The 27,892-nt window shown below is 43.0% G+C and overlaps 1 protein-coding gene and 1 long non-coding RNA gene across 3 annotated transcripts in view; both read right to left on the bottom strand.

Moving 5' to 3' along the window:
- Positions 1-11,304, bottom strand: part of LOC106569692 (myomegalin) — a 107,564-nt gene extending 96,260 nt beyond the window's left edge. The window contains exons 1-4 of one of the 2 annotated variants that reach the window (XM_045694367.1): positions 11,051-11,304; positions 8,316-8,368; positions 7,201-7,268; positions 887-997 (exon numbers count right to left, since the gene is read on the bottom strand). In XM_045694367.1, coding sequence (XP_045550323.1) covers positions 887-997; positions 7,201-7,268; positions 8,316-8,368; positions 11,051-11,097 — 279 coding nt within the window. In that variant the 5' untranslated portion in view covers positions 11,098-11,304. The remainder of the gene's footprint in view (positions 1-886; positions 998-7,200; positions 7,269-8,315; positions 8,369-11,050) is intronic. The other variant, XM_045694366.1, reaches the window with a different exon arrangement.
- A 9,775-nt stretch (positions 11,305-21,079) lies between these two features.
- On the bottom strand, positions 21,080-27,892 carry LOC106569688 (uncharacterized). The gene is made up of 2 exons (XR_001320538.2): positions 27,283-27,892; positions 21,080-22,007 (listed from the first exon to the last, which is right to left on the bottom strand). It is a non-coding gene; the product is annotated as an uncharacterized lncRNA (long non-coding RNA).

Here is a 27,892-nt window from a genome sequence, read left to right as displayed (position 1 = left end):
TTCTCACAAATACAAGTAGTGATAAAGTAAATCTCTCCTCTACTTTGAGCCAGGAGAGATTGACATTTATTAATGTTAGCTCTCTTTGTACATCAATAGAGCAATGAATAGAGCGTAACCCAGTTGTCATACGAGCGCTACATTCTACCCATAGACACCAGACAGAACACACAACCACACCAGAGGAACCCCAGCAGAGTAGATAGTGTCTAAAATACCCATTATATGGCTCCCTGTAGCAGGATCATGGCTAGAAGAGATCAAGCTTTTGTCAAAGGAATGTCCCTTTTTTTGCATTTTAGCTAACCCTGACCCTTTTCCAAACCTTAACCTAATTCTCCTAACCTGCTACGTTAATTATCCTAACCTGCTGCATACGTTCTCATAGCCTGCTATGAAAAGTCAAATCTGACATTAATTTGACAAAAGCTGGATCCCTTCTAGCCATGAACCTGTAGCAGGGACCACTGTACGACAATGACATCATAGAGAAAGAACGTGTACCTTCTCCTCAGAGGGACACACACACAGAACATTGTATCAGCTCATCTCATCCTACCTTCACCTAGAGTTGGGCTCAATTCCATTTCAATTCCTCAGTCAGTTGAATTGATTCATACAATAACACTACTATTATAGAAAGTACCCTCTGTAACCTGGCAGTTAGCATTGATGACAACAGACTAACCTGACTGCATGGCATGTGCTTAGTGAGTTGAACATCTACGGCTCTGTTCAATGCCTGAATTGACCGGAACACAGAAAGAATTGACCCTACCGCTGGTTTTAACATAATGGACAAAACCCTTCATCTTCCATCACATCATCCACCTCTCCTTTCCCAACATTGTGACATGTACGCAGAGACACACACACAGCCACTCACCGTGCGGTAGACATGATCACTGGTGTCCTCGTACTTCTGCAGGATCCTCTCCTCCAGGAAGTAGATGCGGAGCTTGAGGCTGAAGTTCTCCTTCTTCAGGTCATTGAGGTGCTGCGACAGAGTACGGTAACCGTTAGACATGTCACTTTAAAACCAACGGCAACCCGCAGACATGTCCCTTATACGTCAGAGAATACGGTAACCATTTGACATGGCCGTGTTATTGGGAAAATATGGTAACCGTTAAAAAATACGGTAGCCGTTTGACATGTCCGTGATATAGATCAGAAAGTCCGGTAACCTTTAGACATGCTATGTCCTCTTCCCGGTGGACATAATATATCGGTCCTCGGTGTCACAACGCAAAAACAACTAAAAGATCAAAACAATAAAAGTGACTTCCTAAGCTCTAAGAAGCCATGGAGAATCTACACACACACTAACACTAAAACACACACACACACACACACAGGAGTGTGTTGGGCCGTTTAGCGGTGCAGAGGGCTACTCTGCGGCCCGGGTGGTCAGAGCTGTGGCCATGCTGGCTCCATGGTGTGTTCTGGAGCCAAGGGGGCTAAACACAGGAGCTTATTTTACTGAAACAGACATGCCTGGAATCTCAGACAGCATGGAGGGGGGGAGAGAGATACTCCATGGGTAAGCACGCACTTGACATGTAAGGAGATCCATGGCTGGAATGGAGTGAACGGAATGGCTTCAACATGGTTTGATGATATTTTATACCATCCCACCGATTCCGCTCCAGCCATTACCACGAGCCCCATTAAGTTGCCACCGACCCCCCCCCCATAATATGACATTTGAAAAGTTTTTATTATTTTGGAACTTCTGTGAGTGCAATGTTTACTTTTTATTGTTTATTTCATTTTTCTTTATTATCTACTTCACTTGCTTTGGCAATGTTATAATATGTTCCCCATGGCAATAAAGCCCTTGAATTGAATTGAAAGAGGTAAATAGAAAGAGGTGCTAGGTTGGGGAGGTCTGAATGGTCGTACATATCCTCTCTGACCCCTCTCCTTACTCTGTGTTAAAAGCACATGTGAACGACCAGCTGAAACTCTGAACTCTGACAACATACAGTAGGTCCTTCTTCTGTAATGTGTCAGCCAACATAAACATCCTACAGTACCTTCCTATCACACTCTGTCTATTCCTCAGTCTGTCTGTCGGTGCACAGGTACTTTGGGCTTAGGGCTGCATCCTAAACGTACAGTATGATACGCAATGGTCTGAGTTACCCACAGATTTCAATTCAATGAATGGGCGTAATGAATCATCTGAGAGATAGATACAGAGACTGTAATAGGGGGCATGGCTCTGTGCCAGTGGGGCTATTTATAGGGAGCCAATCTCACAGTGACTGTCCCTCCGAGGCAGAGTATGGGGGTAGAGTGGGGAGAGAACAGGTATGTTATAGGGTTGTACTGTGTATGCCCTGAAAACCACCCCTAAGTGGTTAACCACGGCAGGTAACCTAGCGGTTAGAGTGTTAAGCCAGTAACTGAAAGGCTGCTGGTTCGAAAAATCTCTTGATGTGTCCTTGAGCAAGACAGTTAATCCTAATTTGCTCCAGGGGTGCCGGACTACTACGGCTGACCCTGTAAAACAAGGGCGTCAAACTCATTCCATGGAGAACCTAGTGTCTGCAGGTTCTTGGTTTTTCCTTTCAATTAAGCCCTAGACAACAAGGAGTGGGGAGTTCCTTACTAATTAGTGACCTTATTTCATCGATCAAGTACAAGGGAGGAACGGAAACCCGCACCTATCCTGTGTTTGCTCCAACCCTGCCTGAAGACAACAGATAGGTGGCAGTAATATGGTGATGTCCTCTACCTTGCAAACACAATCAATTATTATATGTAGCTAAGCACAGAAAAGCGTACATACTTTCAAAGACTTGAGCGATTCCACGCCAGAATAGCCCGTAAATATTTTTGGGATCTACGATTGTTCTGGCAATTCTCACATAGAAACTTCATTGGAGGAAGGATGTTTGACATGCTTTTTACATTTGTGTCACAAACCAAAAGGGTACTTTTTTAATGTTGAATAAATTAATGTGAAAAATTGTATTTCAGAATCTAGACATACATGTTGTCTGTATCATGTATGGTTCACATATCATAGGGTCTTACAGAAGGCATGTACTGTACAGCTCTAAAAGATCTCCACTTTCATCATGATTTTCTCATTCTAAATGGATTAAATAGTTTTTTCCCCTCATCAATCTACACACAATACCCCATAATGAGAAAACAAAAACTGTTTTTTATACATTTTTGCAAATGTATAAAAATGTTAAAAACTGAAATATCGCTGCACAGCTATTTTCAGGTCTCTCCAGAGATGTTCGATCGGGTTCAAGTCCGGGGTCTGGCTGAGCCACACAAGGACATTCAGAGACTGGTCCCGAAGCCACTCCTGCGTTGTCTTGGCTGTGTGCTTAGGTTCGTTGTCCTGTTGAAAGGTGAACCTTCACATCAGTCTGAGGTCCGGAGCGCTCTGGAGAAAGTTTTCATCAAGGATCTCTCTGTACTTTGCTCCGTGTATCTTTCCCTCGATCCTGACTAGTCTCCCAGTCCCTGCTGCTGAAAAACATCCCCACAGCATGATGCTGCCACCACCATGCATCACTGTAGGGATGGTGCCAGGTTTCCTTCAGACATGACGCTTGGCTTTCAGGCCAAAGAGTTCAATCTGGTTTCATCAGAAAAGAGAATCTTGTTTCTCATGGTCTGAGAGTCCTTTAAGTGCCTTTTGGCAAACTCCAAGAGGGCTATCATGTGCATTTTACTGAGGAGTGGCTTCCGTCTGGCTACTCTACCTTCTGGAAAGCTCTCCCATCTCCAGAGAGGAACTCTGTCAGAGTGTCTCTGACAGAGTGACCGTCGGGTTCTTGGTCACCTCACTGACTAAGGCCCTTCTCCCCCGATTGCTCAGTTTGGCCGGGCTGCCAGCTCTAGGAAGAGTCTTGGTGGTTCCACACTTCTTCCATTTAAGAATGATGGAGGCCACTGTGTTCTTGAGGGACCTTCAACGCTGCAGAAATGTTTTGTTCCCATTCCCCAGATCTGTGCCTCGACACAATCCTGTCTTGGAGGTCTACGGACAATTCCATCGATCTCATGGCTTTGTTTTTGCTCTGACATGCACTGTCAACAATGGAACCTTACATAGACAGGTGTGTGCCTTTCCACATCATGTCCAATCAATTGAATTTAACACAGGTGGACTCCAATCGAGTTGTAGAAACATCTCAAGGATAACCAATGAAACAGAATGCACCTGAGTCTTATAGAAAAGGGTCTGAATACTTATCTACATGTTTTTATTTTTAATACATTTGCAAAAAGTTCTGAAAACCTGTTTTCGCTTTGTCATTATGGGGTATTGTGTGTAGATTGAGTAGAGAAAAACATCTATTAACAAAATGTGGAAAAAGTGAAGGGATCTGAATACTTTCCGAATGCACTGTACATCTGATCTGTGGACATACACCTGTAATAACATTACGAACCTTACTAACACCATCTCAATATAATGCAATTGAGATTGTGTGGTGGGGGGAAGGGGGGTCAATGACATTGCACGTATTTTGGGGGTATGCCTATACAGACTGACTAGCTGGATGTTTTAAGGATTTTTTTTGGCTACAGACTGACTCCCAGACAAACTGACTGGGCAGCTATGACATCATCATTAGTGGACCTCGTCCCGCCGCAGATTCAGTGACTGTGTCCATTAATATCTAGAGTTACAAAACACTTCCTAAATAATTCACCACAGAGACACAGGCCAGACACCAAACTTATTTAACCGCCACGTGGCACCAGGATGACATCATCACGGCTGCACGTTTAAAAACAACAACACATGTGACGGGTGGCACAACAGCCACCAGGGCATGCCCTCACCCTCACACACAATCACTTCCTCTCACACTTCCTCTGATAAGAAAAGGTGTGTGTGTGTGTGTGTGTGTGTGTGTGTGTGTGTGTGTGTGTGTGTGTGTGTGTGTGTGTGTGTGTGTGTGTGTGTGTGTGTGTGTGTGTGTGTGTGTTCGTGTGTGTGTGCAAGCATGCTTACGTGTACACTGCGTGCTTGTGTATGTACTGTATGTATGTGTGGAGGTGTAACTTCTTGGAGAAGCTAGCGCCGACGCCCATGAAAGAGAGGGTTGCTTTGGGTCGCGTCCCTCTTTCAGAGTGGAACCTCCGCTTTGGTGAGAGGCTGGCTACACATCCCATTTTACCAGAGAGCAGCAAAGCCACCAAAACAGAAAGGAGGAACATCTACATTTAATAAGCTTAATGGCTTGTGAATGACTCCCATTAGTAAGCTATTCTGATCTGGAATGTGTTTGAACCATGGAATGTTTCTAAAGTGTTTTTGAGGGTGCTGAGAATGATTAGAGAATGAGAGAGTTGGGGAGGAAGAGAGGATTGATGTGTGGATAAAGTGAGTGACAGAGTGGTGGGGTTTGAAATATACAGTATATATGTATATGTGTGTGTGTTTGGCATGAATTCAGGACCCAGAAATCGTTCACTTTGTGACTTTGAGAGAGATTATAAGACAGTTTCCCTGGAACAGGTGCTTTAGACAGGAATCTGCAAAACAAAGACTTTCCAATATTCCACATGCCACATCCACATGATCTGAATGGCCAACCTGATCATTAGGATTCAGAGTTGTTCCTGGTCACTAGGGTTCAGAGTTGTTCCTGGTCACTAGGGCTCAGAGTTGTTCCTGGTCACTAGGGTTCAGAGTTGTTCCTGGTCACTAGGGCTCAGAGTTGTTCCTGGTCACTAGGGTTCAGAGTTGTTCTTGGTCATTAGGGCTCAGAGTTGTTCCTGGTCACTAGGGCTCAGAGTTGTTCCTGGTCACTAGGGCTCAGAGTTGTTCCTGGTCACTAGGGTTCAGAGTTGTTCCTGGTCACTAGGGCTCAGAGTTGTTCCTGGTCACTAGGGCTCAGAGTTGTTCCTGGTCACTAGGGTTCAGAGTTGTTCCTGGTCACTAGGGCTCAGAGTTGTTCTTGGTCATTAGGGCTCAGAGTTTTCTCTGGTCACGTGGTTAGGAAGAGCGCAGGGTCTTCTTAGTTATAGGTCAGGGGAATTCAACTCTTACCCTACGAGATCTGTTCTACCTGATAATTAATTACACCCACCTGGTGTCTCAGATCTAAAATCAGCCCCCGATTAGAGGGGAACAATGAAAACAAGCAGTAAAACGGTCTTCCAGGTCTAGTTGATTTAGAGGTTTATAGGTTTTATCCAGATTTATGTTATTTTAGTAGACTGAATCATAATTTATTGTAACATCCAGGCTGTATCATTTGCTGTAACATCCAGACTGAATAATTTACTATAATGTTCAGGCTGAATAATTTACTGTAACATCCAGACTGAATTATTTACTGTAACATCCAGGCTGAATAATTTGCTGTAACATCCAGGCTGAATAATTTACTGTAACATCCAGACTGAATTATTTACTATAATGTCCAGGTTGAATAATTTGCTGTAACATCAAGACTGAATAATTTACTGTAACATCCAGGCTGAATAATGTACTGTAACATCCAGGCTGAATAATGTACTGTAACATCCAGGCTGAATAATTTGCTGTAACATCCAGGCTGAATAATTTACTGTAACATCCAGACTGAATTATTTACTATAATGTCCAGGTTGAATAATGTACTGTAACATCCAGGCTGAATAATGTACTGTAACATCCAGGCTGAATAATGTACTGTAACATCCAGGCTGAATAATGTACTGTAACATCCAGGCTGAATAATGTACTGTAACATCCAGGCTGAATAATGTACTGTAACATCCAGACTGAATCATTTACTGTAACATCCAGGCTGAATAATGTACTGTAACATCCAGGCTGAATAATGTACTGTAACATCCAGGCTGAATAATGTTCTGTAACATCCAGGCTGAATAATGTACTGTAACATCCAGACTGAATCCTTTACTGTAACATCCAGGCTGAATCCTTTACTGTAACATCCAGGCTGAATAATTTACTGTAACATCCAGACTGAATCCTTTACTGTAACATCCAGACTGAATCCTTTACTGTAACATCCAGGCTGAATAATTTACTGTAACATCCAGACTGAATCATTTACTGTAAGATCCAGGCTTTATCATCCCTCACAGACTGGTCTTCAGTCTGCTTCATTACAGTACATTATGGACCCACAAGATGGCAACAATGAGTTAATATAATGAGGCTCCAAAGTTTAGAGCATTAAATTAGAGAGGAGAGCTCACCTGTTCAAACTCTCTCAGAGTGTGAGGTTGGAGAGAAGGTGAGTTGTCAGTTTCATCACTACATACATCTGAAGGGAGAGAACATACGAATATTGTAAACTTTTTTTATTTCATGGTAATTACGGTAATAATTACATAGAGACGTAAAGTGTTATTACAGTGTAGTGTGATGGCCCTGAATGAATTCTGAACCGTCTCAGTATGTCAATGAAATTAAATTAAAGGGCTTTATTGGCATGGGAAACATATGTTAACATTGCCAAAGCAAGTGAAGTAGATAATAAACAAAAGTGAAATATACAATAAAAATTAAGAGTAAACATTACATTCAAAGAAGTTCCAAAAGAAGAAAGACATTTGAAATGTCATATTATGTTTCCTCCCAACACTGCCCTGCCCTTTTATATTCCATGAAGCAGCCCGCAGCAGGTGAGCAATTTGGTGACGGTGGTGCGAGTGAGGAAGTTTCAAACTCTCAGATATAAAGCTCCATTTGCTTTGTTTTGTTATATGAAGTGTGCATTACTTACCGTAATTTACGGACTATTGAGCGCACCTGAATATAAGCCGCACCCACTGAATTTAAAAAAAGTATTATTTTGAACATAAATAAGCCGCACATGTCTATAAGCCGCAGGTGCCTACCTGTACATTGAAACAAATGAACTTTACACAGGCTTTAATGAAACACGGCTTGTAACAAAAATAAATAGGCTTTAACGAAACACGGCTTGTAACAAAAATAAATAGGCTTTAACGAAACACGGCTTGTAACAAAAAATAAAACATTTGCAGTAAACTGTAGCCTACCAAGAAAGTCATTGGTCACTATCTTCCTCCTCCTGTGCACTGAAACCACTGAAGTCATCTCCTTTCAAAAAAAATCCATATATTAGCCACGTCATTGTTTAAGCCGTGAGGTTCAAAGCGTGGGAAAAAAGTTGCGGCTTATAGTCCGGAAATTACGGTACTCACTACTTTACCCTGCAACGGGGTCAAACTTTTTGGACATTCAGGAAGTCAAAGCTTTTGGACATTCAGGAAGTCAAAGCTTTTGGACATTCAAGAAGTCAAAGGTTTTGGACTATCAGGAAGTTCAAATAAAGTGGCCTTACCTGTCATGTGACCTGTGCTCCTGGCTGAGGACTCCTCGTTCACAGCACCGTCCCTAAAACCCAGAGAGGGACACGGTGAATATGTGTACACACACACACACACACACACACACACACACACACACACACACACACACACACACACACACACAGAGAAAGATATTTGAGTCTCTCTGTGGTCAATATTGCCTTACAGATATAGTGGGACCATTTTGGGCATCACACTGTACCTGATACATTCTCAAACTGAACATAGGAATAGCCACAGGCACAAAAGGTCCCTGATTATTTTAGCAGTACCCCATTAACACCTCCATGGGAGAGGGGGAGATATTCAGGGTGAGGAAGGGTAAAGGATGATGGAGGTCAGGGTGGCATCCACATGGGGTCAGAGTTTAATCCAATCATGAGATTTCACAACTCTCTGCTACATCCAGCTACTCCCCCAAAACTAACATCACACAGCTGCTGCTATTCAGTATTACCCCCCATTTAACTAGGCAAGTCAGTTAAGAACAAATTCTTATTTACAATGATGGCCTACCCCGGCCAAACCCAGACGACGCTGTGCCAATTGTGCACCTCCCTATGGGACTCCCAATCACAGCCAGTTGTGATACAGCCTGGAATCGAACCAGGGTCTGTAGTGACACCTCTAGCACTGAGATGCAGTGCCTTAGACCGCTGTGCCACTCGGGAGCTGATAATTATAATGTTGCACAAAAAAAAGTTTGACAGGCCCACTGGGCTAAAAATGGACCAGCCCATCTGCCATTTGCCCAAAATGCCAGATGGCCAGACCGCCCCAAGAGGGACTCACCCTCACAGAGGAAAGGAAAACCAGCTTTGTAGCAGTACAGTAGTATTTCTGCAATTAATACCGTAACATTGCATTGTTGACTTTCCTAACAGGCAGTACAATAACAAGTTGACTAAAGTAGAAATAACTGCCACACATGCCACAATTCTTTGATTACATAGGCCTCCATCAGTTGCTGGTTCAGAAAATAACCTTGTTGTGTTTGGACAGCTGAGCTGCTGATTGCAGACTGGTGAGATGGTAGTTCACTGGCCCTGCTGGTGGGACATAAACAAAACAGTCTGGCCCTTTTCAGACCCAGGGCCAGCCCTAGCATTTCAGGGGCCCTAAACGAGATTTGTTTGGGGGCAGGGCCCCCACCTTGCGGGTAAATTATTTTAGTTGACGGTGGAGGGAAATGTTTTTGTTTTAAAGTGAATTTCCTGCAATTCTACACATTTTGCCATGGGGAGTAGAGAACATATTGCAGTTTTAAAGCAAACTTTCTGCAATTCTACACATTATGCCATGGGGTGGAGAGATGTTTAGCAATTTTATAACACATTTCATGCAATTCTACTAATTTTGCCATCGGGCAGAGACATATTTTGCAGCTAATTTCCTGCAATTCTACCAATTTTGCCAAGATTTATGCCATGTTAATGATATCTGAGTGAGAGTGACTACCTAAATCAACGGGGGTCCCCTGGAGATCATGGTCCCTGGGCCCATGCCCTTTGTGCCCGGTCAGTATTTGTCCATGATTAATACAAGTTTAAATAGCTGGCTAAACTAAGATTAATACAAGTTTAGATAGCTGGCTAAACTAACTTACCAATCTAAAAATGTTTAGTTGACATGGCTAATCAGTGACTGACATAACAAGAGAAAAAACACCCATGCACAACCAAATTTCGAAATTGAACCTTGTATATTCTACTATTACGAGGGGAGCCCTAAGTGACTGCGTATGTGCTTATGCTTGGTGCCTGCCCTGCTCAGACCCAAATTACTGTTAGCATAGGGGTTACAAACGCTAAATGAATTTTAAATAATAAAACCGCCCACTTTGATTCTCCCATGACTCACCAAATGAGGAACAACTGTGATGTTCAGGGCTGTGTGCATGTGCTCTAAATAACCGGACAATTAGGCTACAGTACATCACAGGAGCCATGCCACTGTTTCTTCCACACCTCCTTGAAGATAAAATACGGGCCTAACTGGTTCATCAGTTGCCACTGATTGTGTCTCTCTCGTCTTGTGAATTTATTGGGCTGCCCATCATCAAGAACCCCAGTTCCAAATTGGCAGAAACTATAAAAAGGATGCTGTAGTATGCAAATGCTACACATTGCGCACATCGGGTTGTCACGTGACTAGCAGGCCGTTCTATACCCCCCTATTGGTATAACCATCTGTACAACAGCAAACCATGTATTGATAAGTAAATGTATAGAAACCGCCTCAATCGTCTTTAGCTAGCCAAATAAACCATACGATGTAATTAATGACCTAATTGACATAGGCTATAGTTAGAGGACGACGGAGTTTATGACATGGTGTTCTTATTTATACAAAAGACAATATCAATAGGTACGTGCATCTTGTAAGGATGCCAATATATAGGCCAGAAATAGTCGGTTTGTGAATTTTGAGGATATGACGCAAATCAGCTGTCAACACCTAATAATTAGTCTGAGTATGTGTTAAGGGCAAGGCCTTAATTACATGTAAAGCGCTCGCATCAATTATTGTGGAGAACACAGGTCCAGTAAATATTTTCGATTTCACCCTCAATAATCACTGCAATTGTGAAACCACCACCTCGAAAATTAAACCTTTATTCCAAAACCCAGCCAACAATAATATTAGACTATTCAATCATTCCACTATTCAATCATTCAAGCCAGCATTCTAGAGCAATGTTTTTTACCTTTCAGACGCGCCCCAGGTCTGTCCTGGCGATGAGGTCCAATCCATATATTCCGTCAGTTAAAGGGTCACCTTGCGTGGTAACCCGTTTTTTTTATATCATCCTGCCAAGGCTGCCATCAGTCCATTTAAAGGTTCCGATAAAAAGGGAAATTGTCGGTGGTCAGTTTCCCAATCATTACTGCGTTTGGAAGTGGTTGGACCTCAAGATGATGCGCGCCTTGAAATGTGCCACCGATGCGGTTGGGTATTGTCATACACACCGCCCTCAGCCCCCACACACCCTTCCTCCAGCTCAACTATAGTCGCACGGTTGCCTCGAATGTTTCTAAGGTTCATGTTTTAGATAGAATGTCTAAATTCTGAATGATCAGAATACATCTTTTTTTAATGGGTAAATACAGCCTACTATAAGGCCATGTTTATGTGACTTTGCACTTTAGCCTAATTTCCCAAAATGTTTAGACCAAATGTCTTTCTTAAAAATTGAGAAGTGAATGTAGCTGTGGTAAAATAGGATACAGAAGATACGGGGTATCTCAAACCGTCCAATATGTTTACTATGGAATTTACATTTTTACTGTTTTGTTATTGAGATAATGTGAATGATGTATGTGTGTAATACATAATAGCCAACATGTGTTACTGTGTGCATGAAATGATATTGAGGTACATAGTAATATGTATGGTCCTACAGAATGTAATGAGTGTGGGTGTAGATGAGTTGTAATTTCCCTAAGAGGCACTAGATGACACTATAAGCTTTACAATGACTGTTTTACCTTCAACCTATTTTGGCTACTGTATAGAGTATCACAGTATGAGTCATAATACCCATAAAACCTAGAGGTCAAACAGGGAAATGGTTACAATCGTTTTTCCACCATTTCATTTTTCGTATTGAGGATTTTAGAAACACTTAAAATAAGGGCTGTGTTTCGTGTAGGCTTACCCTGGCGTGACGTTTTGATAACCGTGTAATTCTCTCTCGGACAAGGTGACTTTACCCCGGCTAAACGAGCTGTTATGCTACGTTTCATTCTCATTGCTATACTTCATAAATACTGCACTCTCAACTTCAAAACTGCTTAAAGTCATGTAACTACGAAATTCTTTCGAAAGAAACTTGAAAATGATTTATTGTTTTGTTGAATAGCCACAACGGTGGCGAAGGATATAATTTCAATGTTTCTTCCTCAGTTTTAAGATCCACCAGCATCATAGGTGTAAGGTTAGCTAGACGTTTCTGACTGGGCTTGGAACTGTGACAATGGGATATGTAGGGATTTTGCCAACACAGCCAGATATGTACACAGTCTTGTACCCTTAACGTTTTTTAAACTGACTATCTTGTTGATTACATAAGACTTTATTAGTATAATGAGTAATCCAAGAATATCACAAGTTAATTGACATGAGAAAACTTGCGCCAATGACTATAACAGAGATCCCACTCCTCCTCAACACTCTATTGTAACTTTGATATGCAGGGTTGGGGAGTAAGTTACATATAACTGATAAAAAAAACTGTGATCTCTTACTTTACCAGCAAAAATATTGTAATCAGATTACAGATACTTTTGAAAAACTAGATGGTTACTTCTAGGATTAGGCTACTTTTAAGTTCAGAAAGGATGTTTGCGGAGGAAAAACACGCAAGTTTAAATTTGTTCCACCTGAGCAAGTCTGACCACAAGTCAGAGACCATTATGATGACACACCAAATGTGTTTGATGGATGTCTGGAAAAGAGCAGTAATAGGCTTTTGTAGGCTACAGTCCAAACTATGTCTTCTCTCAGCATCCAAAGATTATGCATCCAATGTGAATAAACACTTGGAGGTAAAACGACAGCAGTGGTGTAGCCTACGGGCGATACGGTTATCATTAACATCTGCATAGCACAATGATTTAATCACACTGTTGCTCTCTCATTTAGCTTTTTGCGCCTTGCGGATGGATTGTGGTTGTTATGGATGGCTGTTCACAAATGTATATGTGTATTTTACCCCAATAATGGTTGAATTGAAGAAGTTTAAGATGCCTAACAATCATTGTTTTTGCGACTAGTAGACAGCCAGTTAAAGCTGCAATACAGTGCATTCGGAAAGTATTCAGACCCCTTCACTTTTTCCACATTTTGTTACATTACAGCCTTATTCTAAAATGGATTTAATACCCCATAATGACAAAGCAAAAACAGGTTTTTAGAAATGTTTGCTAATTTATTAAAAATAAAAAACAGAAATACCTTATTTACATAAATATACAGACCCTTTGCTATGACATTCGAAATTGAGCTCAGGTGCCTCCTGTTTCCATTGATCATCCTTGAGATGTTTCTACAACTTGATTGGAGTCCACCTGTGGTAAATTCAATTGATTGGACATGATTTGGAAAGTCACACACCTGTCTATATAAGGTCAGACAGTTGACAGTGCATGTCAAAGCAAAAATCAAGCCATGAGGTTGAAGGAATTGTCCGTAGAGCTCCGAAACACGATTGTGTCGAGGCACAGATCTGGGGAAAGATACCAAAAAATGTTTTGTCCCCAAGAACACAGTGGCCTCTATCATTCTTAAATGGAAGAAGTTTGGAACCACTAAGACTTCCTAGAGCTGGCCGCCCAGCCAAACTGAGCAATCGGGGGAGAAGGGCCTTAGTCAGGGAATTGACCAAGAACCCGATGGTCACTCTGGCAGAGTTCCTCTGTGGAGATGGGAGAAACTTCCAGAAGGACAACCATCTCTGCAGCACTCCATCAATCAGGCCTTTAAGGTAGAGTGGCCAGACATAAGCCACTCCTCAATAAAAGGCACATGACAGCCAGCTTGGAGTTTTCCAAAATGCACCTAAAGATTCCTCAGATCATGAGAAACAACATTCTCTGGTATGATGAAACCTAGATGGAACTCTTTGGCATGAATGCCAAGTGTCACGTCTGGAGGAAACCAGGCACTGCTCATCACCTGGCCAATACCATCCCTACGGTGAAACATGGTTGTCACACTCTGATCTGTTTCACCTGTCTTTGTGCTTGTCTCTACCCCTTCCAGGTGTCGCCCATTTTCCCATTATCCCCTGTGTATTCATACCTGTGTTCTCTGTTTGTCTGTTGCCAGTTCGTCTTGTCTTGTCAGGTCTTACCAGCGTTCTTTCCCGCTTTCCTGTTTCTTTATTTCTGTTTACTAGTTTTTCATGGTTTTCACCATTCTGCATGCCCTGACCCCGAGTCTGCCTGCCATCCTGTTCCTGTTCCTGCCTGACTCTGACCTGATCATGAACCTCTGCCTGCTCTCGACCTGCCCTTTGCCTGCCCTGTGTTAATAAATCATCTGAGAACTGTACTATCCGCCTACGGTGTCTGCATCTGGGTCACATCCTGAGTCGTGATAATGGTGGTGGCAGAATCATGCTGTGGGAATGTTCTCAGCAGCAGGGACTGGGAGACTGGTCAGGATCAAGGGAAAGATGAATGGAGCAAAGTACAGAGAGATCCTTAATGAAAACTTGCTCCAGAACGCTCAGGACCTCAGACTGGGGCGAAGGATCACCTTCCAACAGGTCAACGACCCTAAGTACACAGCCAAGACAACGCAGGAGTGGCTTCGGGACAAGTCTCTGAATTGAGTAACCCAGCCAGAGCCTGGACTTGAACCCGATCTAACATCTTTGGAGACCTGAAAATAGCTGTGCAGCGACGCTCCCCATCCAACCTGACAGAGCTTGAGAGGTTCTGCAGAGAAGAATGGGAGAAACTCCCCAAATACAGGTGTGCCAAGCTTGTAGCGTCATACCCAAGAAGCCCCAAGGCTGTAATCGCTGCCAAAGGTGCTTCAACAAAGTACTGAGTATTGGGTCTGAATACTTATGTCAACGTGATATTTCAGTTTTTAATTGTTTATACATTTGCAAAAATGTCTAAAAACCTGTTTTCATTATGGGGTATTGTGAGTAGATTGATGGGAGGGGGGGAACTATTTAATCCATTTTAGAATAAGGCTGTAACGTAACAAAATGTGAAAAAAGTGAAAGGGTCTGAATACTTTCGGAGGGGGAGAGGGGGAGTGGGGGAGGGAGGGATAAAGAGCGAGGGGAGGGAAGTGAGAGCCACGGGCCAGGTGTTAATACATTGACGGGTGTTTCAGGTAAGCACAGCGAGGTAGGAAGTGATGGGTGTTGCAGGTAAGCTCGGTGAGGTGGATCTGGGGAGATGATGGGTGTTGTAGGTAATCACAGTGAGGTGGATCAGGGGAGGTGATGGGTGTTGCAGGTAATCACAGTGAGGTGGATCAGGGGAGGTGATGGGTGTTGCAGGTAATCACAGTGAGGTGGATCAGGGAAGGTAATGGGTGTTGCAGGTAATCACAGTAAGGTGGATCAGGGGAGGTGATGGGTGTTGCAGGTAATCACAGTGAGGTGGATCAGGGGAGGTGATGGGTGTTGCAGGTAATCACAGTGAGGTGGATCAGGGGAGGTGATGGGTGTTGCAGGTAATCACAGTGAGGTGGATCAGGGGAGGTGAGGTAATAGCTTGTACAGTAATTGAATAGATGGACAGGTGTAACAATATAGACAGGTATATTTGCTCTCAGACAGTTTTGTTATAATATGATAATAACATACTTGCCAGGTGTTATAACATGATAATAACATACTTGCCAGGTTGTGGGTCAGGTCTATGTCATAACATGATAATAACATTCCTGCAAGATGTAATAACACGATAGTGTACTTCCCAGGTCGTGGATGAGATCCGTAAAGGGGAATGGAAACACTACGATTTAGAACGTCAGCTAACTGTAACTGGAAATCACCTTATTGGCATTGTTGCGTCACTGGCAGGAGAGAACATTTTGGAACTCCCAAAAATGGCTGAATTTACCGAGTAGCTCCGAGTCTGAGAAAGAGTTTATAACAGAGGATGAAATAACGTTAGTTAGGGAGCCAGTAAAACTTCGGAAGCCGTTCATGTTTGAGCTGATCATTGCCCCAGATCAAAGAGTTAGTTCTCGTAGCAGTAACACAGAAATGCCGCCTGAAACACCTCAGCTAGAGGGTTGGCATAGCCAAAAACAAAATGGTGTGAGTGGGGATGCTCTAGAAGAAAAAGAAACGCACACCTATTAAGGCGAGGTGCTGGCTAGCGGAGTAGCCGCACACTCTAGGAGCTCAGATGCAAAAATGTAATATCCAACGTTTCCACAGACAAGCTGTCTTCATCAGGGTATGATCACAAACACTGCGAGATGACTCGTTTATAGTGTTAAAAGACACACAGGTGTCTGTAATCATGGCTGGGTGTGGCCTGATATCATTGGTTAATTCTCCAATATAAAAATGGCATACAAAGAACACCATACAAAAAAACGAATGGATAGCATACGATCATAGATTCATTTTAGACTACACAAGCTTACAAACAATTACAATGGCAAAGTCACAATAATCACAAGAATGGCTTAAGATCAAAGTCTATGTTGAGACCGAAGGGAGCAAGGGTCTTTAAATTAAAGATCCAGGCAGCCTGTGTCTTTTTTCCCGCAGTGTTTGTGATCATACCCTGATGAAGACAGCTTGTCTGTGGAAACGTTGGATATTACATTTTTGCATCTGAGCTCCTAGAGTGTGCGGCTCTCCTTTATTTTCAAGTGAGTGGGGATGCTGCCAGATAATGTCTAGAGTATGAGTGTGTGTGTTGTAGAGAGACGGTGGTGGTACATCACAAAATCCCAGCAGATGGTGATGTATTACATCCAGTCAGAGTTCCTGTCAGTCTGTCTGGATGCCAATGTATTGTTTCTTCTTCTTCTTCGATGAGGTTTAACGGCAGTTGGCATCCAATAAATGTTGCATTACCTCCACCTACTAGACTGGAGTATTACTCCCTTATGAGGTGTGTGTTAATAGTCTGGTACCTCCAAAGCCAGCCCCACGCATCAGGCCTCTAGTGCGCCTGCCCAGTCCAGTACGTCCTGTTCCTGCTCCCCGCACGAGCCCCGAGGTGCGTGTTACTAGTCTGGCGCCTCCTATGCCAGTCCCACGCATCAGGCCTCCAGTGCGCCTGCTCAGCCCTGAGCCTCCAGCGACGCTCCGGAGCCTCCTGCGACGCTCCGGAGCCTCCAGCGACGCTCCGGCGCCTCCAGTGACGCCCCTCAGCCCGGAGCCTCCAGCGATGCCCCTCAGCCCAGACTCTCCAGCGATGCCGCGCAGTCGAGTTTTCTGAACGGGAGCTACGCCCAGAGCCACCTCCGTAGTGGGAGGATTGGGAAGGGGGGGTGTAGCACAGGGACGGTGGCCACCCTCCCTTTAAGTTTGGGGTTGTTTTCGTTTTTGAGGTGCATTCGGGGTCTGCACCTTTGGGGGGGGGGGGTACTGTCACATCCTGGCCAGTAAAAGGGGTTATAGTTTGGTCAGGGCGTGGCAGGGGGTGTTTTTGTGTGTTTCGGTGTTTTTGATTTAGGTTCCATGCTTTTCTAGATATTTGACTTAGGACAGCCAATCAGCCGTACCAGTGATTGTCTGGAAGGTGAGCTTCTCGCCTCTTTCTCATGTTGATAGTCAGAGTTTTAACCACTTTATAAGTGCAGCTGCAGCCTGGCGATGTTCTGGTCTAGTTGGGAGGTGAGTTTATTTTCTTCACGTCGTGTTGAGGTTCTAAATGTTCCTAACAATTTCCAATGTGTAGCGACCGCTCCATGCTTTTCTGGTCTAATGTTAATTTCAATACCAATCCTTTTATGCACTCTGGCTGAAGGGGACGGTTCCATCAGGCTGACATGCTCTCTGACCTCACTCAGGGCGTGGCTACTTACTGTGCACAGTTAATAGGAGATATGTTCTCTTATTGTGCCTAAAATCACATTAATATCTTAACAAAAATACTTTCATCATTTTTCATATTATATGCACAACTTATTTGATGGAAACTTGGCTGATAAAGGGGATATATTTTCCAATTTACAATATTTATTTTATACCATTTTAAATGACATCACAAAATAAAAACCCATATGACATGATTATTATTTAGATCACCACTGACCATTCCCCACATTCTTATGTTGGAAATATTGTTCCAGTATTCACTTTTTGATCATGTTAGAGTTTCGGTGGGAAAAAGCCTGTTAACAAAGAAAATTCCTTGGTGGATTTTGGAGAGGGAGATCTCTCTGGATCTCCTCTCCTTTCATTTACAACAGGGTCTTCCCCTTCAGTTTGTCAGCTTTCATATTTACCACTACCCCAGTAATCACTCATTTCAATGGCACCCTTTTCTTGAGCTTAAAACAATTCACATCTCTTGACCCCATTCATTTAACATGGAGCGCCTGCTCCTTCTGACCAGCAGAAACACAAACAATTATCACAAGACCACTTTTGATTACCCTCAATGATTCCACAGCCCCCAACTCTGTTTTCACCCACCCTGAAACCTCAAATGGATCGGCTAAAGGCAAGGGTCCACTTTTTCCAAAAACTCATCATTATCCTGACCGTCTGTGCAAGCATCGGGCTCCAAACTTCACCAAACCTACCACCTCCGATACTTCGCCCTCATTCACTTCCATTTCTCTTGTCTTCAACTCACTCTGCTTACACTTTCTACCATTCTGCTTTAACAAACCATCTCCTTTTTTCCATCCATTTTGAACTGACTCGAGCTCACCTTCTTCCTCCATCTCTTTCTTAGACCTCCTCTGCCTCTCTTTTCCCCTCCTTTCCTCCTCGGTATTCCAAGTATAATTCTCCTTATGATAATACTGCATTTCTCCTGACATACTTCTTGTTCTTGCCTTGTCAAGGGACGCTATTTAACCGGCTGTCACAATCGCTGCACAATCAGTACTAACTCCTCTGGATGTAGCGCTCAACAGTGCATCCCACTTGTAAAGCAGCTGCTTCCTCTTGATGTTGATGTTTATCAATAGCTACTGCAACGCTTTTCCATTTCAAACAAGCGCACTCTCTTTCTCCCAGATTTCTCCATTTCCTCTGGCAATATATTGGACGTGTCACTAATCCTTATGAGGGATCTCCTTGTAGAAGAGGTTACTCGATCAGTCAACAGCCGATATGCCAGTCAAATAATTGCTTGCATTTGCTTGATTATAAATTGTTTAAAGCTAACCTCAGTAGTGGGTAGGTGCTCATTATATATATATATATGAAGTAACCTATAACGATGTTTATCACAAGCGCTGTTTGGTGTGATGGTGACGCATTCACCTTTTTATTAGGCAACTGGAGTTTGAATCGCAGACAGCATCATGATTTATGAAATCTCATTTGAACCAATAATGGGGCGTGCTCATTATAAATACATTATGATTTAGTTTTAGTAACAGACTAACTTTTCTTATGAGTTTGTTTGCAGAGCATACAGGCTGGCAGCTTATCGCCAGTTCACCCTATGGGGGCAAGGGAGAATTGGACGAGTTGTACAGCATGTCATCCCTACGTGTCTCTCTTCCATAAGGCAGCATACCCAGAAGCAAGTGGCATCCACATAGGGTTTGAGTTTGAATAAAAACAGTTCATTTAGTAAATCTAGCCTGCTGTAAAAACCCATTTTTCAAGACATGGGCCTAATGCCTGTGCCTTATGTAAAAAATAGTATCAGTTAGCTTGTCCAATATAACAACAGGTTCGAGCATAACCAGATAAACTTGCTTTGAAGATGAAACTACTTTCAATGCACACTAACCCGGTGTCCCTGTTGCTAGAGTAGTGACTTCAACAAGCTTTGGCTGCTATCTATTGGAAAGGAATGGTAACTACACTGGGCAGTTAGTTGTCAAAGGAGACTTTAATAATATATGCCATTTAGCAGACGCCTTTATACAAAGCGACCCGACTACATGGTAGTGGAAACAAATCATAGAAACAGGATTACAAAAATACATAGTCAATTACAGGGTTATTAAGGTGTTTTTACAATTTCCAATGAAACAAGAAGATGATTCACATGAAAGGCTTGTGATTGCACGCCTTTGCCTCATGCACAAGATCAATAGACAAATAACATTAGCATACGTTAAAGGGGAAATCAGAAGTAGCTACATCCATTTTTGCATTTATAAGTTAATGATATGTAACCATTGATTATTGAAGAATCTAACTTATACATTTGGGGAAAGACAGGGCATGACATTGGGGTTGACTGTGTCAGCCACTAAATATCTGTCTCACAGAAAGAGACATATTTGTAAAACACTTGTTGACTTCCATGATGGAAAAGCAAGACCCTGTAGAGTCTTTGGGTGTTACGGTATAGTACATACCAGCAGAACTGGCTGTGTGTGTCTGTCCTTACTACTCAGGCTCTTCGGGTAGCAGATCAGTGACAGTGAGGTGGATCTTTACTTCAGTTTATTAGGTAAAAAACCCTCAGTATCTACAGCAGACCATGTCTTTATCCATATGTCGTATGCTGAATCTTGCGTTGTCTTGGAGAAACTTCCAACTGTTAATTGTCTGTCCTGCTTGTGGACGTACAGGTGGAAGGACGCAGGTGAGACCAGCTTAGTGATATCAGATGGCCGCTCTTAACTGGGTTTATCACCTGGGGAAAGAGTGACTCAGAGGTTTGGGCCACCGAGTCATCGACTCATAGCCACCGAGTCGTCGACTCATAGCCACCGAGTCATCGACTCATAGCCACCGAATCATCGACTCATAGCCGCCTAGTCACTCAGTCACTTACAGGTACACAACACTAGTGTGATGTCACCGTCTGGATTTCAATTCAATATTTTGCATTTAGAAAATGCAGAAGTTACACATCTATCAGCATAAAGATCTATAACTCTATCTCAACTTCTGTAACAAAACTCTTACTCCTAATTTAACCCCTCTCCTGTCTCATACTAAGTGACTAATATAATCCTGTACATTTTAAATTGTCCCTGACCCAACCTTTACACCTGTCAGGCATTAGTAATGGATAAGAGGGATAAGGATAAGTAGATGACACAACACAATCCGAACGGTCAGTTCTTTACTGAAGAAATCCTCTAACCAACTTCATAACAGGAATGTAAAAGTATGTTTATTTCAAAAACACATTACAGTAACACAAGTTATTACGTAATGGGAAAAACACTGTTGCTAACACATAAACCTGGAACCTGTGTGTGTGTGTGTGTGTGTGTGTGTGTGTGTGTGTGTGTGTGTGTGTGTGTTCTACACATGAAGTAATATAGCTGCTATGCATCACGTCCAAGAGCTCTTTATTTTTTTACCCATTTCTCTTGTCAATGAGTATAAATATGGCCCACCTTTCTATCAGCATCAATACAAGAACATACTAATGTATTCATACATGTATCACAGTTATATTTCATAGAAGCTACATGTGTTGTACCTCGGTGGTTATGTAGCTCAAGCACCTATCGCTATGTCATTTGCAACAAACAGAGGAGTTGTTATGGGGTAAAAATGAAGGATAGACTTCGTTACTGAACCTGGCATATAGGCCAAAAAACACTGCCTAGATCTTAATGTATTGGTTAGTTACAAGCAGATCATTTCACCAACTTGCCCTCTCATAGGCCAGATGACATTTCAGCCATATGGCTTGTATCTTAAAATCCTCTCAGATATAAACACTTTCCATAGGGCTAGTGATGAGGGGGTGATTTCGTATTGGCATAACAAATGAGGTTACAGAAGTCAGAAGGAGGTAACATGAGGGGTCAAAGGGTGTTCAAGGTCACATTCTGATTGGACATACTCCTCTCGCTTGGCAAAGCTGTGATAATGCTGCGAAGTGGCAGGGCAGGCGGGTGGTAGTTCCCTGCCACGTGATAGAACCCTGGCAGCAACCCAACCTCGTTCTCCTCCGTCCACTCTTTCTTAATCCTTCCATCATATAGGATCCCTCGGTCCTCCTCCTCTTCTTTCTCCATACCTCTCTCAGCATCCACATCAGAGGGTTTTGGGCCAAGAACTGAATCTGAGAGAGAGAGAGAGAGAGAGAGAGAGAGAGAGAGAGGATAAGAATAGGTTATTTTACATCATAAACTTGGTGGGTCAAGCTCTGAATGCTGAGTGTCTGAAAGCCACGATATATGAGACCATATACCACAGGAATGACAAACATTACTTTTTACTGTTCTAATTACGTTGGTAAGCAGTTTATAATAGCAATAAGTCACCACGGGGGTTTGTGGTATATGACCAATATACCACGGCTAAGCGCTGTATCCAGGCACTCCGCATTGGGTTGTACGTAAGAACAGCCCTTAGCTGTGGTATATTGGTCATATACCACACCCCCCGTGCCTTATTGCTTAAATATAGCATTATGTGCACTTAGGCTATATAATATTTTATGTAGTTTATGAAATGCCACCAACAGACCAGTACGTTTTCATATTCGCACTATTGAGCTTGATGACAAACTGACAGCGAGAGAGAAAGAGATTATAGAGATGACCTCAGGAAATACACTGCAGCTTTGTACCCACAACAGGTGCAAAATGGAGGGAAGGTCAGAACACACAAAGATTTTCATGGCATAGATGACGTCAACAGTCAACATCATGTTGTCTCACTGAACCAGTGGCCATCCAAGAAGGGAAAGACAGTCAGATGATCAAACAATGACTCACGTCACATGATAGGGAATGAGGACGATGACACACTGTGACACCACAATGGAGAACACCAAGTGGTAAAACCTTCAGATGGTTGCAGATAGGAGTCCCAGGTTACCTGCTAGGTCATGCATCAGGTCCTTGATCAGGTGACCCACTATGGCGTAGGTGGCGACTACCACCAACACCACTCCTATAAGTATGTAAACAACATGGCGAGGCAGCTCGATGGCGTCGCGAGAAGGCGGGACGTAGTTTACGAAATACGCTTTCTCGTCCTCCTCCTGTCCAATCATGGAGGCCTGGAGGAGCTGGCGGGGTTCAAAGTTCAGCTGTGTGAGGTTCCAGGCCATGCCTACCAGTCCTGGGATGTTTTGTGCATGGGTCGGGGGCAGCTGTTTGCCCATGGTTTGATTGGTGAAGTACGGTATTGGTGTAGTGAGATGCGATGGAGTACACAGTAAATTGAAGATGCGCAGACTGCAGATGTTATGTACATAGCAGATCTGTCTGTATCGCCTTGATGAGTCTGTATATTCTTTGAGGAGGTACAGTACTTGACTAAAAGTTGAAGAAGCACAGACTGCAGACTGTTTCTATGAGTAGATCCGCTCTGTGTAACATTGTACTCTGGATGTTTTCAGGGTTAAAGAAGCGTATCAGACGAGGGAGAGAAATAAAGAAATTGTGGTTAAATGTGGTTACTCTACTTTTCATGAAAGAAATATAATTGTATTTCAATTGATGGTGTGAGGCCTAATGGGTTGGGAAATGAATGAACGAGAACATAGTAGTTCATTTCAAAAGAATGTGCTGTAGTTCAAAAGAAACATACAGTATATATCAACCATAATTCCTTCTGTGGCTAAGTAAGCCTAGCCTGGGTCCCAGATCTGTTCTGTGCTGTCTTGACAACTCCTATAGTCATTATAATGCCTAGCCTGGGTCCCAGATCTGTTCTGTGCTGTCTTGACAACTCCTACGGTCATTATAATGCCTAGACTGGGTCCCAGATCTGTTCTGTGCTGTCTTGACAAATCCTACAGTCATTATAATGCCTAGACTGGGTCCCAGATCTGTTCTGTGCTGTCTTGACAACTCCTACTGTCATTATAATGCCTAGCCTGGGTCCCAGATCTGTTCTGTGCTGTCTTGACAAATCCTACAGTCATTATAATGCCTAGCCTGGGTCCCAGATCTGTTTTGTGCTGTCTTGACAAATCCTACAGTCATTATAATGCCTAGACTGGGTCCCAGATCTGTTCTGTGCTGTCTTGACACTCCTACAGTCATTATAATGCCTAGCCTGGGTCCCAGATCTGTTCTGTACTGTCTTGACAAATCCTACTGTCATTATAATGCTTAGCCTGGGTCCCAGATCTATTCTGTGCTGTCTTTACAACTCCTACTGTCATTATAATGCCTAGACTGGGTCCCAGATCTGTTCTGTGCTGTCTTTACAACTCCTACGGTCATTATAATGCCTAGCCTGGGTCCCAGATCTGTTCTGTGCTGTCTTGACAACTCCTACGGTCATTATAATGCCCAGCCTGGGTCCCAGATCTGTTCTGTGCTGTCTTTAAAACTCATAGTCATTATAATGCCTAGCCTGGGTCCCAGATCTGTTCTTTGCTGTCTTTAAAACTCCTACTGTCATTATAATGCCTAGCCTGGGTCCCAGATCTATTCTGGGCTGTCTTGACAACTCCTACTGTCATTATAATGCCTAGTCTGGGTCCCAGATCTATTCTGGACTGTCTTGACAACTCCTATAGTCATTATAATGCCAATAATTATCATGCACAGTTGGCAAGACAGCACAAACTGATCCAGAAGCCAGGCTAAAGTTGGCCTACTTCAGGTCATGGTCTTTTTGAGGAGGATCCTTGGTTTAATAATCTGTTGTAACCTTGTAAAGCAGTTGAGTAAATGTAGGGCAGGCAGAGTGCTAATAGGATTGAACAGGAATCTGTCATCATGTCCAGAGATATCAGCTCTCCATCTGGGAGGATTAGTGATATGACAGGGGAGATGTACAGTAATGTACCAAAGAGGCTTATGGTCCCTACTGATCCTGATCCTACACACCACACCATACCTCAACTTATTTCCACCATGGACTAGGTTATATTGTGTGTCAAACCTGAACCTCTACATTTACTGCATTTTTTTGTATTTCTTATCAAATGTGAGGTAGAGCAAGGGAACGACTGAGAAATAGGACAGTCCATCAGGAACTGGTTATGGTGAGCAAAGGAAACTTTCCAGAAGAGAGCAGTGAAGGATTTGAAGACACAGATGTATTCTGACAATAATAAAGGACATGTCCATTGATTTTACAAGGAAGTTATCATGAAGGGTTTAGATGATTTCCTGGAAAGTTACAAGGAAGTTATCATTAAGGGTTAGGTGATTTCCTGGAAAGTTACAAGGAAGGTATCATTAAGGGTTAGGTGATTTCCTGGAAATGTGTAATAAATGGAAAACAAGATCCTGAGTGACTATAAATTCATTTCCATTTTGAATCAGGGATGTGCCGCTCTTACCTTACAAACTTGATGTATAGCTTCCCCTCAGCTATGTTGTCGCTGAGAGAACGTCTAGAAAGTTCTTTGTAAGCAGAAAAAGTCTGTAATCCTGGATGGAAACACGGTAGACTGTTAGGGCCATCACAACAAACCATGCTGACTTCTCTATTCGCATGTTTCTCTACTCAGTGCCAACAAGAATGCTACGTTTCAGGTCAGAGTTTTTGAAGGGGCACGTCCTATCGGTACGTCGGTCTAGCAGGCAGGGTTAAGATTAGAGTTGTTTCCATTGTCAGACTTGAGGGACCTCATCTTCCTCTTGTCTCATGACTCTAGACAGTATCCAGGCCCACCATATGATGGTGATAAGGATGTTGAGGGTGACCTGAATGGCCGTGAAGGGACTGATCATCACCATGGTGGCAGAGGAAGGATGGTCGTAGTGGGATGGAAGGATCTCTCAGGAGAGAGAAATGAAGAGGTGGAGCAAAGAGAGATTAAATGATGGGAGCGATGCCAGCGAAAGGTGGAATTCTTGAAAGAGAGGGGATGGAGAAATGATGAAATAATGAAATGTTCCAGATGTTTTCTCTAGTCGACACTCTTCCTTGGAAGAATCGGTCCACTCTGTTTCACCCCCTACGGCTGCCCTGCTGGTAACACATTGTAACTAGGCCAACACACACAGGAGAGGTAGCAACACAAACTCTGTAACAAGTCCACTCTGAGGTCGCAGACCACCTCACAAGCAATGAAGGGATGAATGGTGGTGCCATGGTGGTGGTGGGTGACGGAGAGAGAAGTGAAGAGGTGAATGAAAAAGGGATGACGAGATGGTAGTCTTGGAAAAGAGGGGTGAAAAAAAGGATGAAAATAGGAGGAGGAGATAATGGACTTGACCTTTTCTCTTCCTGAGACACAAACGCCTACTCAGTGACTAGCCGCTAGTCAGTCTACTCAGTTTTCACCGCCCATGGCTGCCCTGCTGTAATCCTTGACAGGATTTGGTGACTAATTGGGCCAATCCACACAATCCACACCCTAACAACGGTTTCATTTTGTACTATTACAACACATTCTATTCAAAATACAGAATACAGAGAGAAAAGGAGAAGTAGCAACAAGTCAGATTAGTTTTCTTTCCCTGAACATAATGTCAGCTCTCCAAACAAATTCACGCCATTCTTACCTTGTAGCATGCAGAATTGCTCTGTAAATCCAAGCAAGCATAGAATCCTGGAAGCAACCATGAAGACAGACATAGAGAGTACGCTATTAGGAAAATTGTTTTTCTACTCAGTGGAGTTGAGACTAGATCTTAAGAAGGTTATGTTTCTTTGTCATTCTGGAGAGACATCTTCATCTTCAACCCTGAGGATCCTAGACAAGATCCAAGTCCACTCTGTGATGGTGATTAAGAGGTTGAAGGAGACAATGAAAATCATGATGGGATGGAGCCCCATGGTGGTGGAGGGTAGTTGTGGGGTGGGGGCAGTTGCCAGGGGGAGAGGGATGAGGGTGAAAAGGGTTGAGGTTTGGGAGTTTGGGACAAAGAAGAAAGGGGTAACTATCAGGAGAAAGAGAGGGATGAGGGATGCTAGCCACGTGTATGTGACCAATAAAATTTGAGTTGAGTAGAGTTTGAGGTGAAGTTAAGACGGATCAAAATGGATGGAGAAATTATGTTAGGCTGAAGTGGTCTGGATCTTTTCTAAGACTCCCAGTCCTCTTCAGGTACTAAAGTAATGTACTTTACCCCCTCCTGGAATCCTTGACAGGATTTGATACTGTAACTAAGCCAATAAACAGAAGCCACACAGAAACGCAAGTGGAGTGTTATTAGCTTGTGAAAATGATATGCAACACCTGTCTGGGACAGGCATTAGAGCTATAGACTTACATGATGTGTGATAAGTGATAATCTGCAGTTTAAGCCGATGAGAACAACAATTCAACCCCTGTGTGACCTTATAATTAAGTAATCTGACCAATGTGCTAATGATGTAAAACAATGAGAGAAATGTTAGATAATAGAAAATAAATGAACAATCTTCAGGCTACTTGAAATGAGAGATGATCATACTGAAGATATAGCCTACTGTACCTGTTTTAGAATGATTCCAGATTGATCCAGATGACCCGATTCTCTACAGATGTGAAACAAGTGAAAAACAGCAGAAAGAGAACCAAAAACAGGATTCCCAATGGAATTCTAAAAACAAAACAAAACCAAAAACATAAAATGTGTAAAGCGATACAAGCTGCTTATATGCCTAGTAAGCTGTCGGTGGTTGTCATAGTAAATTCACAGGTAGGTAGTGGGTTCCATGGCAGCGCAGGCTCAAGCGGGGGTGACCTCACTAAGCTTCTTGGGCTTGTCTTCTTCTCGAGACATCATGTCAATGAAGGTCCCTCCCAGGAGAAAGGACCAGTAGAGGATGGTCAAGGAGGTGTTGAAGGTCACGATGCCTATCATGATGGGGTGCAACATGGTGCCACAGCGTCTGGGTGCTCTGCCCTTAGATATAGGAGTGTATGTGTGGTTAGCTCGTGCAGCAAGAGAGTGTGTGTGTGTTTGTCCTTTCCTCGATCTGACTGAACTCTCTCTCTCTCTCTCTCTCTCTCTCTCTCTCTCTCGCTCTCTCTGGCCCTTGCCCTCTATCTGTTTCTCACTTGGTCTGCTCCGACCCCTTCTCTCTTTACGCCTCCTTCTC

Source organism: Salmo salar, chromosome ssa14, assembly GCF_905237065.1.
Source record: "Salmo salar chromosome ssa14, Ssal_v3.1, whole genome shotgun sequence".
NCBI classification, from domain to species: Eukaryota; Metazoa; Chordata; class Actinopteri; order Salmoniformes; family Salmonidae; genus Salmo; species Salmo salar.
This window is presented reverse-complemented; position numbering and strand designations above follow the sequence as displayed.